General features: G+C 38.8%; 2 protein-coding genes and 1 long non-coding RNA gene across 4 annotated transcripts; 2 read left to right on the forward strand and 1 right to left on the reverse strand.

Moving 5' to 3' along the window:
* Positions 1–1,101: 1,101 nt before the first annotated feature.
* On the reverse strand, positions 1,102–7,282 carry LOC124115570 (vesicle transport protein USE1-like). Its single transcript, XM_046476612.2, has 6 exons — positions 7,155–7,282; positions 6,619–6,668; positions 4,995–5,073; positions 4,303–4,450; positions 3,112–3,287; positions 1,102–1,968 (listed from the first exon to the last, which is right to left on the reverse strand). Exons 1-6 carry the CDS (start codon positions 7,251–7,253, stop codon positions 1,789–1,791), a joined length of 732 nt encoding a protein of 243 aa, XP_046332568.2. The 5' UTR covers positions 7,254–7,282; the 3' UTR covers positions 1,102–1,788.
* On the forward strand, positions 3,569–19,214 carry LOC125377925. The gene is made up of 3 exons (XR_007219877.1): positions 3,569–3,579; positions 7,239–7,242; positions 19,037–19,214. It is a non-coding gene; the product is annotated as an uncharacterized LOC125377925 (long non-coding RNA).
* Positions 7,344–19,042, forward strand: LOC124115569. Of its 2 annotated transcripts, none has more exons than XM_046476610.2 (8): positions 7,344–7,500; positions 7,953–8,522; positions 9,702–9,805; positions 11,317–11,548; positions 12,443–12,561; positions 14,901–15,099; positions 16,486–16,574; positions 17,113–19,042. In XM_046476610.2, the coding sequence occupies exons 2-8, from the start codon at positions 7,958–7,960 to the stop codon at positions 17,278–17,280; spliced, it is 1,476 nt and encodes a 491-aa protein (XP_046332566.2). In that variant the 5' UTR covers positions 7,344–7,500; positions 7,953–7,957; the 3' UTR covers positions 17,281–19,042. The 2 variants fall into 2 exon arrangements, with proteins under 2 accessions (XP_046332566.2, XP_046332567.2); XM_046476611.2 differs by having other exon boundaries at positions 7,345–7,500; positions 7,956–8,522.
* Positions 19,215–20,217: the final 1,003 nt, after the last annotated feature.

The following is a 20,217-nucleotide window of genomic DNA, read 5'->3' on the forward strand; positions in this document are numbered from 1 at the left end:
GTTGCTAGGTAGGTAAACAGTTGCTAGGGAAGCAAGTTGACAGGTGAGAGATGTAGAACAAGATAGATGATGCTTGATGCAGCAACTTAGTTGACAGCAGTAATGGAATAGAAAACAGTGTCTGGTTCGATATGTGGGGAAAGTTGGTGTTTACGTACACCATACAGACATTTTCCCCCAAAATAAACTCCTTATACATAATGATGCACATATACGCCAGTAAATCAGGAACCTACGAGAAGGTGACATTCCTGAATTAAATTACTCTGGTCAGATATTACACAAATTGATTATTAGCGACATAATGGGTCACACTGCATCAAATATGCAGGATTCCTACTAGGGCTTGGAAGAGTCCAAATTCATTACCCAGGTACCCATCCCCCTATTATCCCACTCTACCCGGGTACCCATCCCCCTATAATCCCACCCTACCCGGGTACCCATCCCCCTATAATCCCACCCTACCCGGGTACCCATCCCCCTATTATCCCACCCTACCCGGGTACCCATCCCCCTATAATCCCACCCTACCCGGGTACCCATCCCCCTATTATCCCACTCTACCCGGGTACCCATCCCTCTATTATCCCACTCTACCCGGGTACCCATCCCCCTATTATCCCACTCTACCCGGGTACCCATCTCCCTATAATCCCACCCTACCCGGGTACCCATCCCCCTATTATCCCACTCTACCCGGGTACCCATCCCTCTATTATCCCACCCTACCCGGGTACACACTGTAGGTCTCAAGAGATAAGTACAAATTGTCTGATTGGGAATAGTTTGACCTTAACCCAGCAAAATGTTTTTAGATACACATATAAAACGATCTGGTCATGCATACACTGAAGTTGACTGAAGTTTTATCCTTATTCAAGCATATGAAAGTCAGAAGGAATGCATGCATAGTTAGAAAGAAATGGGAACATTAGTGATTTGTTGTGTAACCATAGTGTTCCAGATAAGTTTCGCCATTATACAATATATCACGTGATTAACCATGGGTCCGGGTAGTCCTCTCCAGTACCCACCCGACCCGAGTTACTCATCCCAGCCCTAATTCCTACATCAAATAAAACCAACAAATGTGCTTAGTCATGTTAGTGCAAGGTATGGGAGCAGTATATTTCCTCCTTTTTCTTTTTATAGTTAGCAGTCTTACAATTCCATCATCACATCAAGCCAAGCAAAACAGTCATCAGTTAATCAGGTGAGATGGGGGAGAACAGTGGATACATCATTCTGGAGAGACCGATATGGTTTAACCTAGATGTCAGCATGATTCCAGTAATGTTTAGTTGTTGATAACAAAAAAAAGTTTCACACTGTGGCCATGTGGAACATGTGGCCTGGGCCTTGCAGTGATGGACAAATGATTTGACCATCGTCTAACTTCCACCCCCATAACCCTTCACTGTTAACAGTTAGGACAGAGGATCACCAATGCTCTTGGTGACAAAATATCGCTTAATGCCACAGTAAGTATTACAGCTACATCAATGCATCTTGAAATAATCCAGACTGTGACAGGCATACCAGTGACTGAAAAACCAACAATGAGGCATCAGTGACTGATGCAAAAGCAACAATCCATGTTGTCAGGGCGCCCTGAAATACACAATCACCCAGTCCCGATCAGACAGCTCATATAAAAAGCTTGAGGCACTGTGGACAGACACTGATGTAAGGTGCAGCTCTTAACACTCTCATGGTTACAAAGGCATGTACACGAAGCCTGGCCCTATGGCTGACCAATACAAGCTATCATGACTCCGGATCGTATCATGACTTTTTTGGGAACATCCTCATGAGCAGCACCATCCAGCAGAAAGTGATGATGACGACCACCAGCATCACCCAGATCCACCACGAACACGTCTTGGTGTGAGCCTGAAGTCGCTCGCTCTCCGTCTTCAGCTTACTCAGGTTGGTGTCCGCCAGTCTTGTACTGTCTGTCACTTTCTGGAACAGAAACATAATAATGACTGATTGATTTAGCAGGCCATCAGACCCAAACACAACATATGAAAGAGTGAGTGAGTTCAGTATTACACTGCTGCTATGAACAGTGTTACGTCACAGCATGTACGCTTATAGAGAGTTAAAAGCTCATCCGTAGGTTTGGTTAACTCTGTGAGCATTGGTGTGCAGTTTGGACCATTCATCACTGGATCTTACCAGCAAGGGACAGAACTCTTCACAAGCCTTTGAAGACCAACCAAGACTACTAAATCGTGCTGAGGACATTTACAAATCCAGTGATGCTAGTTCTGACTGACAAGTAGCATTTGATGGCTATAATTTTGAACCAGTTTCCAATGCTTCAATTTTGCTACAAATTGGAACTGAATTTAACTGAAAACATAGTAAACATGTTTGTCTTGTTAAAGCAGGACTAGCATCATACTCTAAAGGACTAATTTTGATGGCTGCCTTGGATCACTGGATCACGTGTGACCCCTTTGGAAGTGTATTGAAGCAAGATCAACAAATGCAGAGTGGTGTCCCTTGATACAGATATATTGATATATATCGCAGAGTTCCGTCTGTAATAATCACTGATCACAAGACAGCAATTTTCGGTCCCTTAATCACTGGATAGCCTTGAACGAACAGGTGATACATGTGTATGTGTACCCAATACTGTTTTGTGATAACAGCTGACCTCTTAATTGGCTGAGTATTACTAATTACTATTATTAATTGCTTTGACCCATAACTTAGCAAGTCTTATGTTTGCAGTTGTTGCTTCTCAAAGCTGCCCAGATCAAGAAGTTGAATTTTCACATTAATGGGACAGATTCTGTACTTAATATTGCGTTAAAACAAGAATCAGTCCTGACTAAGAGTATTTGTAACAGTAATGATAATTACCCTTATGTGTTTGAAGAATATTGAAATAATCAATAAAACAATTAAACCATCATGATGAAGGTAGAATGAATCAAGGTATCAAATACTGACAGGAGGGTTTTTTAGAAATATGAAGTCTTTCAAAGATATACTTTGCTACATGTTCCATAAACGTGATTAGGGCCTGCAGATGTTGGCCTAACTGAAATCACACAATCAAAATATCCCCAATCCCATTTCCTGTAGTTTCACCTTGATGTCATCCAGAACAATCTTGCTGGAAACAGTGACATTATGCTTCAAGCCCTGCGCAATGACCAGCATCTCCTCCGCCAGTTTCTCCTGCATCTGATGATGATGCTGCAGGACGGTGTCAATGTCCTTGTCCTTGGTCTTTTGTCGCTGACGTAAACCAAGCTCGTCATCATCTATTAACACGAAACAGAGTGACCAAACATTTGTTAATGCTTGGAAATGAGATACCATGGCAACAAATTGGAATGGCTATTTTCCAGGAAGAATTTGTGCCATTGTGGTCAAATATAAATACAAGACAACATGTGAAAAATACAGCATTTTCCTACTTGTATTTCTAGCCTTAAACATGTTAAAGTGAACACACAAACTGCAACACAATGATATATCAAATCAGGTTTGTTTTTTTCTCTGTGCACATTTGATTCACCAAGGGAAATAATTTTGTAGAGTAAATCTATGTATGTGACTGTTGTTTAATGCCACAAACAGCAATATTACAGTACATGTTTGCATGGCAATAAACGAGTGCAGTGATTGATAGTATGAGCATATGGGTATGTTTTAACACCATCAACCAAATCACCAAGCCTGACCGCCTGACCACCTGACCGAACTAGTCACCTCTTACAACCAGCATAGGTTGCTGGGGAAAAATTCTAACCTAAATTGTTTGTTTGTTTCCTGTTTAACGCCGCACTCAGCAATATTCAAGCTATATGACGGCAGTCCGTAAATAATCGAGTCTGGGCCAGACAATCCAGTGATTGATAACATGAGCATTGATCCATGCAATACAATGGGATACAATGACATGCATCAACCAAGTCAGAGAGCCTGACCACCCCATCCCGTTAGTCACCTCTTACGACAAGCATAGTCGCCTTTTACGGCAAGCATGGGTTGCTGAAGACCTATTCTACCCCGGATCTTCACGGGTCCTCACCTAATTTGTAACCACTATCATTCACATTCAAACCTGGAATCCCCACAGGTTACATCTATGATCAAAGACTGATAATGAATCATATAACCAAACATGGTATTCACCCACTTTGTGTTTGTCTCAGGTAACAATAATTGTGATCATGGTGGACCATGTGTACTTCTGTTTCTGCTCGATAAACTTCTCTTGCTTGAGTGAGCTAGATGTTTTAGATGTTAAAACTCATTGAAGGGTATGTTAACCTGTTCGTCCTGACCCGAGGAGTTCATCCCTCATCTCCTGCTGGTACATCACTTTGGCCTGCATGTGCAGCTGCTTTCCTGATGTTGATGATGTTGTCCGTGGGACGGACAGAAGATCTGTAGCATGGGCCTTCTCAGAAGCAGTTGGCTGTAACCGGGGAATAGTTCATGGATGACAACACAAACATAACATGACCTTCAAATCATGAACAGAATGAATCCCAGGGATAAAATTTAATCAATCATGAATACTAGCAATAAAGATTAAGAAATGTTCACTCTTGTTTGTTTGAATGTAAAACGAGAAAAACTGGACTTTGGGATGATGCAGGGTTATTTTAGCCTAAAACTAACATTATATAACCTGGTTGACTTAATTTTCTTAGTTACTATAGTTTCTGGCAGTTTATAATATTCAACAAGTATTTGACTTTAACGAGGGATGGTGGGGTCCTTGATGTTGCCTGCCATAGTATTCGTATATAGCATGCCTAGGGTCCCCAAATATCTTTTATCTCTAACAATCTCAAACATTGATGTTATTACCAAAGCAAAACATTCTTATTGTTTTCTACTGTTAACCTATGATCATGATGATCCTTCATCTTGGCGCAACCAGTATGAAAATGATATATCATGATATTGTAGACATACATTTTTTAAACTTTAGAAGAACCTATTTAATAACTCACCATCTTCTCTGCCTCTATGAGACCTTTCAATAATTCTACCTTTTTCGTGTAACCACCAAGAATTTCATCACAAGGTTTACTGAAATCAACAACAAAATACAATCAAATTTTACATTTAAAAATTAGAGAAATACCATTTCTACAATGATTGTGTATAAATTTGTTCTTTTGTAAAATGTTGTTGAATCTGGTAAGTGACTCAAATTTAGCAATAGTGAAACTTAATCGTGTATATGGCATACACTAGTACAACCAGTCCTGTACGTTCCCAACCATATTCTCCTGTTAAGGTTGTCTAGAGAGAGACCATGGTGGATGGAACAGCCAATATTCTCTTGTCACAGGGGGGCACGGGTGGCCCAGTCGTCTAAGGCGCCGCGATTCGCTGTGCAGAGTTGCGTCCCTTGGGCACGCCAGAAACCTATGATTGTGGGTTCGAATCCCGGTTCGCCCCGATTATGTTTCTAGGTTTGTCAGCACCATACCCGTGCTCGTGGGTTTCACCGAAGTGGTAAACATCGGAGACCTGCATCACTTTGGGCTTTCCTCCCACATTAAGCTGACACGCCGCGATATAACTGGAATACTGTTAAAAGCGGCGTTAAACCCAACTCACTCACTCACTCTTGTCACAGAGCACTACATGGGCAGACAGGGCTGTCCACATGGTCACACTTACAGTGCCAACATGGTAGGCCTTGTTGAGGACAGATGCAATTCAATTATATTTTTAAAAAGGAGTCTGGACCATTATCATTCACATTCTTCACTCATCTGTGCTACCCATCCTCCCAATGCCTGATGTCACAGATAAACATGATAAAAACTCAGTATGGTCAGGGCAACAACAACAGCACAACACAGACAGATTCATCGTTTGCCTCAGCACACACCCTACCTGATGTAATCATGGCAATGTAACTGATAGGAGGCACAGTTTATCATGGTTTATCATCTTTAACTTTCAAGCTAAAGCTATGAAAGATATGTCTGAATGATTCATTTAATCAAAGACAAGTCAGCATAGTTGGCAGATATCCAAGTTCAATCAGCAGTGATCAGGACTGAAATTGTTGTTTGTTACAGTACCATGATTATCATGAAAACAAATGTAATTAGTAATAACAATCATGACCATCATGATCAACATCAGCATCATCATAGTCAGCAGGTCAGTGTTTTACATACATATTCTTGATGAGGAAAATATAAAGCTATAATCATGTGATAATCATCAATCAAAATGCCAAATGGGGATTCAGGTTTAGAATACTCCCCAGTAACCTATGCTTGTCATATGACTCAACTGAATGTGTCAGGTGACTTCCATTTACTTGTATGTCATTGTACCCTGACAGCATGGGACACTGCTCATATCAGTCACAGGTTTGTCTGGTCAAAACTTGATAATTTTAGGCTGCTGTGAAAAAGCTGGTATACTGCTGACATTTGTGTTAAAACATAAACATTGATACAAATAATTACATCAACCAACCAAACACATCAACAGTAGTTTGTCTCATAGTCATGGAGGTTGTCAAGCTTAGCGGTTAAAGGGAGAACATTTACAAACTCAATGCCACGTCCACTTGGCCATGTGTGCTGCAACATAAGTGAAACCTACCTTTGTGCTTTTTTCAACTCTGACAACTGATTCTGTAGTGCTCCTATGTACTGAAAAGTATGAATATAATAATAATAATAATAATAATAATAATAATAATAATAATAATAATAATATACTTCAATACCTTTCCAGGAATTTGATGTACATCACGTCAAAACAATGTTGAGACAAAACAACACGTTACAAGTACACACAACACACTAAGGTACACGTATACCATGTATACACTAGCACTAGACATGAACTATGATTGACATTCAAATGAAATAGATGCACAAATAATTAACTGACATAAATTCTAAAACCCAAAATGTTTTGAGATATCGTTTATCTGTTACTGTAGTTTCATAGAAACTACCAACCACTGAAATAGAATAAACAATATTAAAACAGATAACGGTATTACTGGAAGTGGAAAGTACATTTTTCAGGTAACAGCTGATGAAGAAAGAGAGGGTTTGCTTTGATAATCCAAGACTTCTTGAGTTTTAATGCAAATATTATTTTTTAAAATATCAAAAGTATTTTCATACCTTTTCGAGGCGCCAATCTTTTTGCGATTTATCGCTTGCCACGGATTCACATCGGTTTAACAACCTGTTGAAGTTTATTTCCAGCCTGGTAGCCGCCATGTTGGCAATTTTACAACTTTACCTTCGGTGTGAAGAGTTCCATTTCCGGTTGATTCGCTTCCGGGTTAATGGTTCCTCTAGTAACCATAAACAAAAGGGGTGAAAGTCAACACTGAAGGCCCTTACCACCGGAGAATGGCAGGTTTAGCTCAAGCGTTCATTGGCTGACAACCGATCTCAATTGGATCGCAAGTAGATCAATAGACTGCAGTGTCACCACTGGGACCACTATCTACTTTGTAAACAGGTAAACACGTGGGAATTCGAAAGAGAAGTGTGCAGGCATGAAAAAAGAATATGCAATTATAATGCAAGCTTATAAGTTTTATAAAAGCAGATGACCGTATCGAACATGACATTTTTTTCGGTCTGTTATTTTTTTCAAGTGACATATTTTTTATATAGATCTATCTGTATTTTTTAAATGACACTAACAATTTTTTTTATGTAGATCTAATTTTATGATTTTCAGTAAGAAAAACAAGTTAACATTAATTGTTTTTATTAGTCATTATTTGAGAAATATTTCTAAATAATATGTATTGTTCTTAATGAATACTTATCTACAGAAACTTGTTTTCATCTTCTTTCTCAAAATGAAATATGTTATATAAATGTTCAGCTACGCAGTAAATTGTAATCATCATTGATGTTCATATAGTTAATAAAAAAATAAGTTTCTGTTGCATTTTATTCCAGCAGTCATGGCGCCTCCAGTAGTGAACGTTCATGCAGAGCCTGGGACATTTCCACCAACACAGAGTCATCTTGGCCCAAGTAACTTCACTTTCTCTCAAGACCCAGGAGCAATCAAGTCATCAATGTGCAGTGTCTTCAAGAATGATTACCCATCACATCCACATTATGGGAGATTAGAGCAAGCCCAACCACCAAAACTTGGAGATGTCATGCACCAGGATGATCGCTACTTCAGTCAGAATGAATCAGAAACTTCCAAGTGTTTTGAATACCGCTACTTGAAGAAACCTGTCCTGTTGAATCTCCATTCAAAGCTCAGTCAAACAAATTTTAAAATGGATCGGGACACAAATAAATTTAAATGCTTCAGCACAACCCATGATCACTATTTCACTCCTCAGATGGACGAGAACTATGAGAGAGCTAAGCCAGTGCTTAACACCACAGCTGCACATATTCCCCAGGGGGACATGGAGAAAGCAGAAGCCTCAGTGTCAGACTACAGGGGCCGCTTCCTGGGACATGACACTCGGCAACACAAGGTGGAGAAAGCTCCATCAATGCATCACGGTAATATTGACATGTACATACAACAAGCAGTTGTTAGCTCACCTGGCCTGAAAGTCCATATCATCTGTCCATCAGCATTTCCCATAAACGTTATACATTTTTGACTATTGTGGCTTGATGGATTCAGCAGACATTTTGTGTTTCTATGAGGGGGTTTATGTTTGTTCAGGGTATCAAACTTGGAATTTCAATATGGCCACCAGGGAGCCATCTTTGATTTATAACAGAAACTTTTCAAAGATCTTTTTCTTCAAAGGGCCAGAAACTTCACATGCCTGTTCCCACCATGACATCACAATACCACAGCGGCCATATTGAAAAAGCTATTTTTGGCCATTGCTCTGTGATGTTTGTTCAAAATGTAATGAGTTTTGGAATTTTGTTTTTTGTTGTGGGATTCAGAACATATGCTCCACGTGTTTTTTGCAATGCTTTACATTCATATTTTGCTCTGTAAAATTCTTCTCCTCTGAAATTGCCAACTGAAGGAGCAGAACTTTGGCCTGTATGTTTCTCCTAATGATGGCATCATAATTTGTTCATATCATTATGTTTAAGTATTAGTTTTGTTATCAGTATTTATGCACAACTGTTTTTAATATCAGTGCCGACACCAACTTTTTGTTGAGCTGTTGTCATTGATGACATTTACACTGTTAACTACATATATGCAGATGATCTAAAGTGCCATGACACATTTTTATAAAATAATAAGTATTATGTGCTTACAGTTGATATATTATGTGACATTTCTTTTAATTATTGAAAAAATATTTAAATATTTCTTTATGTGTATGAAAAATGAATGTAATAAATTAGAGTATGTTAAATAAGAGCTTATAATATGCTGATGGGGTGTTCTTTGTGTGTGTAGAAAATAGCAGTCATGGATAGAGAGGGTATCCTACTTAATGCATCATAAATTTTTTCTCTTTGTAGGAAATGTATGTGATTTATGATAGGTGTGTAAGAGACCTGAAGACGCTCTCCCACCTTCTTTTATCACATCATCTGTCATATACATATAATTTATGATTATGCTATGTCTGTTATCTATTTTGAAATAGATATATGATACAAAGTATTATTAAATGGTAAGCTGTATATTTTCAAAATGTTTCTGTTCATGACACTATAAATTTCATTGTCAAGACATAGAAATTGTTTTTTTTATCCTAGGACCCCCAACAATTAAAGGTGATCCAAGAATGACACATTTTGACACATCCACGGGTGACCAGTTCCCAGGAAAGTGGCAACCCAGAGTGAAGCCCTTCCCAGCTGTGAGTTGTTTCCCTTTCCTTGTATTTTACAAAATATCTCTTCAGCATTGTTTAACCTCTTTGTTTTTAAGTCTCCAATACTTCTATACCAATTTTCAGCATCAATACACTGCGGTTTATCAAATAAATCATTCACTTGGAACCCAATTCCTTTGTGTGATTATCCATCTGACAAGATCTTGAATGGGGGACTGCTTTTTACATCATCACTTTTCTTGTTTAAATCTACAGCCAAGTGTGTACAAAGGGACAGTATGTTAACAGTTTATTGTGTTTTTAAATCATGCATGAACTATTTTCCGAGTGTAACTTCACATGCCTGATTCAATTCTCAAACCAAAACAATAGAGCGCCACACAGCGCAGTCGACAGCGCAAACACTGCACAGTAAACTGGCTTCAGTCATGTTTTTCTTTAGAAGCAGATATATAGAAGAGACAGCTTGTGGGTTTTTCTGACATATGAGTATTAAAATGCTTATTTCCAGCTTGATTCAATGAGGAGCCAGTGTTTATCAAAGCCTGTATTACAATATAAATATAGCTCAGTTATGTGAAGCCAATCACTCTCCTACCCAGAGTTCCCTGCGGCCAGCCTAGTACCTCTGTCACAATTTACTCAGTCCATTCATCTGTTTTTCATCCGTTTCACTTTAGACATAACATAACTTTCCTAAAATATCCTAAAATGTAAAAAATCTATTTCCATTTGCATATTTATCTTCCAAGTGCCTTATTCGAAGCCCTATGGAGAGCTAACGGTATGGTCACTTTGATGTGTAAAACAATATTGTCATGCACCTTATTGTCGCAGTTGTAGTAGTAACTATAGTATGTCTATACAATTATACAAAACAATATGTAAACAGTGTTCGAAATACCTGCCTGCCCGACCGTCCGAGACGGGCTGATTTCAACTTGGGCTGCCAGATTTTCAAATCCCCCTGCCCGACGGTCGGGTTACATTTCATATGTAAAAATATTCTAAATATTTCCCGATGATAAGCATTACTTACATGATGTATTCAAGGATATTAAATACAAATCTGACCTAAAAAGTGTTTGCTATTTCTTTTCTTGCATTACTTCATGTACAATGAATTTGATTTAAAGTTTTAATTAAATTATCCTGAGAAACATATGATTATAGTGGGCAGGCAGGTTTTGGGTCAGGGCTGGCAAGTATTTCAGCTAGCCAGTCCTGTGGTCTGGCTGAAAATTTTGGGAGTTTCATACCCTGATGTAAAGCGCCCCGAAAGACTTGCAATATTCGCGTCTGTTCTTAATTCAGAATATGTGTGTATGTTTACAAACAAAAGAACAGTCTGGTCACATGACAAGCCTAACGACCACGTTGTGGTCACTGAAACAAAACATTCTGTTGGGGAATATGGCGTGCAGATCCTAGTAAGGTCGGGGGTTATTGGCTATTGTTTACAGACAAAACTTCAGAACTGTGATTTGAAATGCCATTTCATGAAGATAAGATAAGAACAAACTTCCTCCATACAGCCGACGGGTACCAGTGTACCTGATGGGGACACATTGAAGATCGTGATGCGTGAAACAACCACAGGACAATCCTTCCCCTACCGCGGTGATGCAAGCAGCTTTAAGCCATACAGCAGAGAGGCTGTGAGTAAGGTGCTGAACAAGACAAATCTCAAAGAGCATGATGGTTTTGGCACCTGGAACGACTACATCAGTACAGCCAGTACTAGCTTCAAGCCTAAAGACTCGAATTGTAAGTCAGAGTGAACACTTACAAACTTAGGCTAAAAAAAACAATAGTCTTGGTTCTCAGGCACCGCCTGCTGCATATTTCATTTTTATTTCCATTTTGAAAAACAAACGAAAAATCTAAATATTCCGCTTCTCGAATACACAACCTTTGAGTGAAATGCTACAATACTTAAGAAAAACATGATTTCACCACCATTATTGTAAACAAAATTTTGGCTACATACTAGCTGGAACAACCACCTAAAAAATAACCATCGCCCGTCCTCATTATATTTTCAAAAGCCATTGCCTGAGATCCAATTATTTTTTTTCCTGGCCTTATATGTTAATTATGTTGTGGCTTATCAAATGAGAATATATCAAATCAATGTAGTTTAAGATGGCAAAATTTATTTTTGTAAGATTTGTATCAAAGCATGTTCCATAAAGTTAAGTAACAGCACTCAGGAGAACTGACCACAATATTTTTTATGTTCCTGGAGGTATATGTGTAAAATAATTGTATGCATACCATGTAAATCCAGGTGGCAGATTTATGTATAGTGTGCACACTGTTCCTTTTATGTTTACACCTAAAAAAACACAACAAATATTGTTATATATAAATATGTCAACAATAATATCTTTACAGACCACGTTTTTCATCATTAACACACTAGACACGCTAGACGATCGTTCAGCACAGTAATTTACCACAAGCCCTGCCCAGTCATAATGCCTTACAGTTTTACAGTCAAAAGAATATAAAATAAAGGACTTTTCAGGTTGAATATTTTTCAAAATAATTGATCTATTAACCAGTTTAAAAAAAGTCTTGTTTGATATTTAAATCAACCAGGAAACACATTTTATTGTTTGTGTCAAACATTGATTTTCACCACAACAATGGTTTCAGTTGTAAGGTTTGTACCAAAGCAGTCCCGTAACCATAGTGATTTCCCCGAGGGTGACAGGCAGCCAGCCAGAGATGTGGAGAGAGTCAGCATGACCACAAACAAGTTCTACCATGGCAACGTGAGTGTGACAGAACACTACATTCTAATATTGTTTACTTGTAACCAAGTAATATAAATGACAAGGATATGATTTAAAAGTTCTTTTCATAATATGAGAGATATCCTGAGTGTATATAATTTTCTGAAATAGATATTTTTGGTTTGTTACGAGAAATGAAAGAATGTATCAAGTTTTCAGTGTTTGGCTTCCATCAAAATAAAACCATTAAGACTCATTCAGATGTTTAGATCTGCCGTTTGGAATTTAAGTGTGCCATCAAGAACAAGACTGTAGATCCACCATAGTAATATCATTTCACAATGATCTAGTTTGCCTCCTCCCTTCTCAATGAGGTTTATAATACACTTTCATTTCCTGAGTCCCCAGGGTTACTATGTGAACCAAACTGTCCGTTAGAGCTGGGAAGGGAAACTTGGGTACTCGCGCCGGGTGGGTACTGTGTAGGACCCGGTTACCCACAGGACTACCTGGACCCGTGGTTAGTCACGTGATATATTGTTTAACATGTTTAAAGAGAAAAATTCAATATAACTCCAAAGTTTACACTACAAGTCGCTTATGTTTGCATTTCTTTCTGACTATGCACACATTCCTTCTGACTTTATATGTTTGAATAAGGTTACAGCTCTGGTCAACTTTAGTGTATGCATGATCTGATTGTTTTATCCGTGTATCTAAATACTTTTTGCCAGTGCTCCGGTAAAAAATTCCCAGCTTTGAGACCTACAGAGGGTCCCCTGGGAGGGTCAGGTAATAGGGGCTCGGGTACCTGGGTTGTTTGTTTAGACTTGTCCCAGGCCAACTGGCCATTATGTTTGGTCATTTCAATGTGTTGTCCATTGGATTTTGCGTTCAGATTTTGATCTGATATCCGACTGGTCCCTAGTAATCAACGCTTGTCATAAACGTATTGGCTGGTCAGGCTCTGTGATTGGTTAATAGTGTGTGATCTTACCCGAGCAGCATGAGGTTTTGCTCATACTATCAACCTCTGGTTTGTTTGGTGTGACTATTTACAGGTCGCCATGATGTTGCTGAAATATTGCTGACTGCGGCATTAAGCAACATCCTTCTCTCATAACAGAAAACTTTTCTGACACCCTGTATTGGTCTGACAATATTTGTTTATAAACTGCACTATTCGATGATCACATCAATAACGTCTGCAAACGTGCATACTAAAATATCAGAAATATTGGTCCTATCAGGAAACACATCAATCCACGTGTGGCTGCATTACTCAGTCAGGCTTTTGTCATGTCTAGACTGGACTTTTGCAATTCTCTTCTGCATGGGTTGCCTAAATACAAGATTGCAAAGATTCAGCGTATTCAAAACCAATCTCATTAAAATCAGATCTTAGTTCTCGCTGTCGCTAAACAAAGATCTGAGGACATCCCATTAAGGTTCACGTCAGAACGACCTTTCATCCAACCAATCAGAGCGTTGGTTACCAGATCATGAAAGTGACAGTCGGAATGTGTTTTCTAATCGTGCAACCACGAAATATTTAACACGGAGTATTCCAACAGTTACGGGTTTTATGATTATATCCATACAATCTAGGCCATCTATAAGCCATTCAAGAATGTTCTTCTTATCAGTTTTAATTTTTTTAATCGAGAATATGTCAAAATATGTTTCGAAGCGTAGTCACCAGTTTGAAACTAGTGTCGTAAAGCCCGAGAAAGCTGCCTTCTGATTGGCTAATGTCGATTTCTTGTCGGTCATTTCATTGGTCGGTCAAAATTCGTGAAAGGTCGTTCTGATGTGACCTGTAATGGGATGTCCTCAGATCTTTGTTTAGCAGTAGCGAAAAATAGCATCTGATTTAATGAGATTGTTTCAAAAAGAAGCTGCCGGAGTTGTAACCCGTGCTAAAAAGTACGAGCATGTTACACCTGTACTAGTGGAACTACACTGGCTCCTGATCAGAAAGCACATCAAATTCAAAATACTTGTGTTAGTATACAAAGCACTTCATGACATCGGCCCACCTTACATCGGTGAATTGATACAGCGATATCAACTACTAAGATCACTCAGGTCTGGCAACAGTCAGCTCCTGTTTGTGACCCAAACCAGAACTACGTCACTTGGTGACCGGTGCTCTGCAATGGCCGGCGCAAAGCTTTGGAACAACATTCCCGATACAACGATGTCAAAGATACAACTAATTTAAGGGACTGTTAAAAAAACATGTTTCAATCCACCTACAATGCTCATTGAACTCTCACTTTGACCACCAGACTCATGCAAAAGCGCCTTTGAGCAGATCTAATCTGGAAATTGGTGCTAAAAAATTATATGTTTTACTATTATTATTATGATTACAGCCTCCGAGAGGTCTCCACAACCAGATCGTGTCTGGGGCTAACCTTGGAACCCGGAGCAACGTGTGGTTCGGAGACCCGGTGCTGGGACAAACGTCCTATTCAACATCCACAGGTGATGTCTTCAATCCCAAAACAACGCCCTACAGCCATGATCGCACCAAGTTCCATCTGACTAGTGCTGTACCACTCAAGTACTACAGTGAGTTCATGCTACTTAATAATCTGATCGGCCTAAGACAGATCTCTGAGAACAATCACTTTAGTCAAGTGAGTGAATATTGTTTTATCATCATTATTCCAGCTATCTCATGGTGGCCTGTGCAGAATCAAATCTGCTTCGGGTAAACCAGTGGTTGATAGCACGAGCAAACCATTTGGGCTGGATGACACAGTCTGAAGGTCACACATTCCAGTTGGCTCAAGCAAGGGTCAGGTCGTAGTGGTACAGATGTAATAATGCTATTTCAGCATGAATCCGTATCCCCAATAATAGGAGAGTAAGTTGTGTTGAACAGTTTTTCAGGTATGTCACAGGGGCGGTCAGGTAGCCTAGTGGTTAATGCGTTCGCTCGTCACTCTGAAGACCCGGGTTCGATTCCCTACATGGGTACAATGTGCGAAGCCCATTTCTGGTGTCCCCTGCCGTGATATTGTTGGAATATTGCCAAAAGCGTCTTAAAACCAAACTCATTCACTCAGGTATATCAAAGCATGTCTGTTTGTTGTTTAACGCCACACTTCGTCACGATATGGCTGAGATATTGCCGATGTGACGTTAAGCTTTAACTCACTCACTCACTCACTTTAACGCCACACTAAAAAATATTCAAGCTATATGACGGCAGTCTGTAAACATGGAAAATAATCGAGTCTGGACCAGATAATCCATGAGCATCGATTCCACACAGTTGGGATACAATGAGATGCATTAACCAATTCAGCGAGCCTGACCACTCGACCCCGTTAATCGCCTCCTACGACAAGCATAGTCACCTTGTAAAGCAAGTAGGGGTTGCTGAAGACATATTCTAACCTGGATCTTCACAGGTCTCACAGCAAGTCAGACACCTTACATGTTACAACCAGGATTTTGAAAAGTTGGGCAGTGCACATATTAAATAGGTCCCATGTCACCAAGTGACTTGGCTAAGGACACAGTTAACATGGGAGGCGTCTGAAAAAGGAGGGTGCAAACACCGCTCTGGAACTGCCAGTGTGAAACCCATGGGTACAATGGTGACAAATCATATTCAGGGAAATCTGTGAGTCAAACTCACATTTATTGGATCCTGATACCTCTAGGTAAACAGCTAAAACAAGGGTGGTGTCCTTGCCCCTGAAATAAACATCTCATCTTTTGATAGGACACTGACTGTTTTGATGTGTTGTCATACCAATAGTATCTGATATTACAGCAGAAAGCAGGTTTGGCTTCATTTCATGTTAATTAAACAAACATTCAGATTCAGTAAGTTGTTGTCCACAATTTTCTTACAGTATGAAAAATGCCAGTACCTGTATCAGTTGTTGAGTAATATAATATTACTGATATGAATGACAACTCGATGACCTGTTGTCTCAACAGGCAGCTGGCAGTCTGAGCCGACAACTGTGAGTGACTACCAGGACCCCAAGCAAGGCAAGACTGTCCCACAGGAAGAGTATCTTGATAACGTAAGTCTTCTGGGGATTATTCATAATCTGAACAAACAAACACAACCTCAGAAAAGTTATTTTTTTAATGGCTTGTGCAAGTCACTAGTCTTCAGTGTTTGTTGTTGGTCCTTGAAGAAGACAAAAAGTGTTTACGATTTCCATTTTCTGTCAGTTATGTTCACTTCCAATTTGTAGAAAAATTGAAGCATTGAGAACTGGTTCAGGATCATACCCCTCAAATGTTACTTGTCAATGAGGACTACCACAATTGGATTTTTACCTGATCTAAGCTCGATTTAGTAGTCTCAGACTTGCGGACTAGCATGAATTTTGAAGGCTGCTAACTCCACCATCCCCCAAAATAACTGTTTTCTATCACCTGACCTATTTTTATCATCGTGTCAGACATAACATGAAGTTGATAATTTTCATAAATTATCCTTTGTATGAAAAAACTCTTGTGTTTCGGACATGCAGGCAAAACAGCAACTCTTGTTAGAAAGCACTTTGCAATATGTAAAAAATGCATCATTACAGCTGTATTATTTCACAACAGTTGAAGAAGTCTCACTTCTTCCCCCCGCTGAAGGAGGCCATGTTTTTCCACACCACTCACGGGGACCTGTTTACACCGAAGACGTCCGAGAAGTATAGCTACGACTCGGGGAAACTCCAGAAGAGCTCCGTCCCTCTCGGTACAATGCAAATGTCTGCCAATGTCTGAGACATGCTTTCAGTGACTGCTCAGATAGGCACTCCTTTAAAATGTCATTTAGTGACGTACTTGTATGTTGAAATTCAAGGCTTAGTTTGTTGATGAGTCTATAGAAACTATACTTTAAATACTACCGGTATATACATTGTACCTGATAAAGACCTTTTTTATAACTGTACAGCTACATGACATATTTTTCATGTAGTCTAAAAACTTTTAAGTTTATATACTTTACCATGTTTATTAACTCCTCAAGAGAAGTTAAAGAACGACCAATTCTTTCATATTGCTATAGTTAATCTGTCATGGCATAATATACTACTCAAAAGAAGTCAACAACAACCAATTCTTTCATAGTACTATAGTTAATCTGTCATGGCATGACAGAGTAACTATAGTAATATGAAAGAATCGGGTGTTCTTTATGTTGTTTTGAGTAGTATATATTCAGAATATTCTGTGTACTTTATTTTATATTTACCGGCACCTTGATGAGATCTTTCATTTTTAAGAGATGTATTCTTATAGATCTAAACAATTAATGTAACAATTTCTGTTTTGATGACACCAAATTATGGGAATGAACCAAGGATTGTGATGTAACAAACCAATGGGAAATGAACCTTGCCTCCCTTGGGAGTAGAAACATCGCCCATTAACATCGGGACTTGGTCATGGTGGCTTTTTATGCACAGTTTTCAGATATTTTTCGTTGTGCATGGAAAGAGAAACATGGATACAAGGATTAAGAAGAAAGAACCAAAATGGGGGGCATGACCAGATGTACAAATATACTGAAATCCTAGCATCTCAAATCTTCTCCCCTCAGAGGTTAAAAACTGAGTGATCCACGACTCTTCCAGGCTTAATGAAAGTCTCACTAAATCCACAGTGGCTACAAGGAATGATTTCCTAGTAACACTATAAACTACACAATAGGTGTCACTGAGCACATCTAAGCACTAAACAGTACAAGTGACGTGTGAACTACTTGGCTGTGCTTCCTCAACCCAGCAGTATTGTCTACATGAGCTCTTTCATAGACTGGTTGCTTACAATTACAAATTCCTAATTTTTAACTCGCCTGCCATTTCCTCAACAATACTGTTCAGATGACAGATGAGGCTGTAGATGTTAATACCTATCACTTCAGTAGGCTTGTCTATAGGTTTTACCAAAGTGAGCCATTATTGCTTACTTCACAAGTTCCTGCAGCATGTTCTTTTTAAGAATGTTTCGACCTGCGAAGACATGGCTGATTTAATCTTCAAAGAATTCATTATTTCATCATTTAGAATTGATAGTTGATTTGCTTACAGTATATTTCTATGAGTGTGTTAACATCCAATGAAAATCTTTGTCACAATTCCATTTGTTAGTTGCTTAACCAATCAGTATTTTTCTGCAGTGTTCTCATCCAATGAGAATGAGTGGCATAATTCCATTTTTTTTCTGTGGAAATGTTATTGGAATATCCATGTTTGCTCAACCAACCAGTATTTAACTTCAAGTATTCTAATAATGTTGCTGCTGTGTGATTTGCTCAAGATATATATATATATATATATATATTTAGAATACATTTATTTATTACACTGTTTTTTTGGTGTTAATATTTCAATGTGTGTTGTGATGGATGTTCCTCTGTTGATGTTGATGTATATTTAAGCTATGAGGTTAAGTCTATCAACCAATTCTCAGTTGTGTAGTGTCTCTCAAACTGTATTGGTAATTTGGTATGCTTACACTTTGCTGTCCCGGAGAGCACTGCACTGGAAAAGTGAAGTGTTGAATTATTCAGTGTAGGGTCACATGTAAATGTGTTAGTGAGTGAGTTGGGTTGAACGCCGCTTTTAACAGTATTCCAGTTATACCATAGCGTGTCAGCTTAATGTGGGAGGAAAGCCCGAAGTGATGCAGGTCTCCGATGTTTACCACTTCGGTGAAACCCACGAGCACGGGTATGGTGCTGACAAACCTAGAAACATAATTGGGGAGAACCGGGATTCGAACCCACAGTCATAGGTTTCTGGCGTGCCAAAGGGACGTAACTCTGCACAGTGAATCGCGGCGCCTTAGACAACTGGGCCAGCCAATATTCAATAACATTTTTCTTGTTAACAAACAGTAACATTTGTTTCAGTAGAAGTCCTTACCAAAGTGATCATAATACCGTCAGTCGAAGCATACAAAAGTAGAGAGTTTCATAAATTTACCATCATGATGATGCCAGTATTATTTTCTAGTCAATTATATAAGAATGTGATCAAGGTGAGTTTTACTGATCAAAACATCATTTACAGGTAAAACTGTCTATTTACATGCCAGTATTACATATTTACATTATTCATTTTACATACAAGTATTGATGACTAAATATTTTTACAGTGTGTTGTGTTTGGAAAATATTTATCAGTTGGAAATAAAGATATTTACCTGCAATGTATGCATTTGTCTTTAATTCTCAGAACTCATGAAAATACTGTCAGACAAGAACTGTTTCTGGTGATGTCATTCTGGTCATGTTCATAAAATGTTGATTTTGAAATTTTAATAATGATCCAACATGACATGTGTTTCAGTAGACTCGGCAGATCTAACATGATCATGTCTTTGAATGGCACTTATAAAAAGTGATACACATCAAGCAGGGAATTTATGGATGTCAACTTCTTCATTATGAGGAACACATTTCGGAGTATGTACTTACTCTTCATCAGGTGAATTAATGCTATGAAGCAGAGAAAATAATACCCCTCTATTGTTTTAGAATGTATCTGGATATGTAAGTCTTCCACTACAGGTAATTACATGATTCTTATCAGGGATGTTCCATTAATCTGATATAATGTCTTCTACTTCATGTAATTAATGATACTTATAGCTAACAGGGATGTTCCACTATTCTAAGGGGGGAGAAAATCATACCCCATTGTATGTTAGCAC

Source organism: Haliotis rufescens, unplaced genomic scaffold (assembly GCF_023055435.1).
Source record: "Haliotis rufescens isolate VD_foot unplaced genomic scaffold, xgHalRufe1.0.p SCAF_106, whole genome shotgun sequence".
Taxonomy (NCBI): domain Eukaryota; kingdom Metazoa; phylum Mollusca; class Gastropoda; order Lepetellida; family Haliotidae; genus Haliotis; species Haliotis rufescens.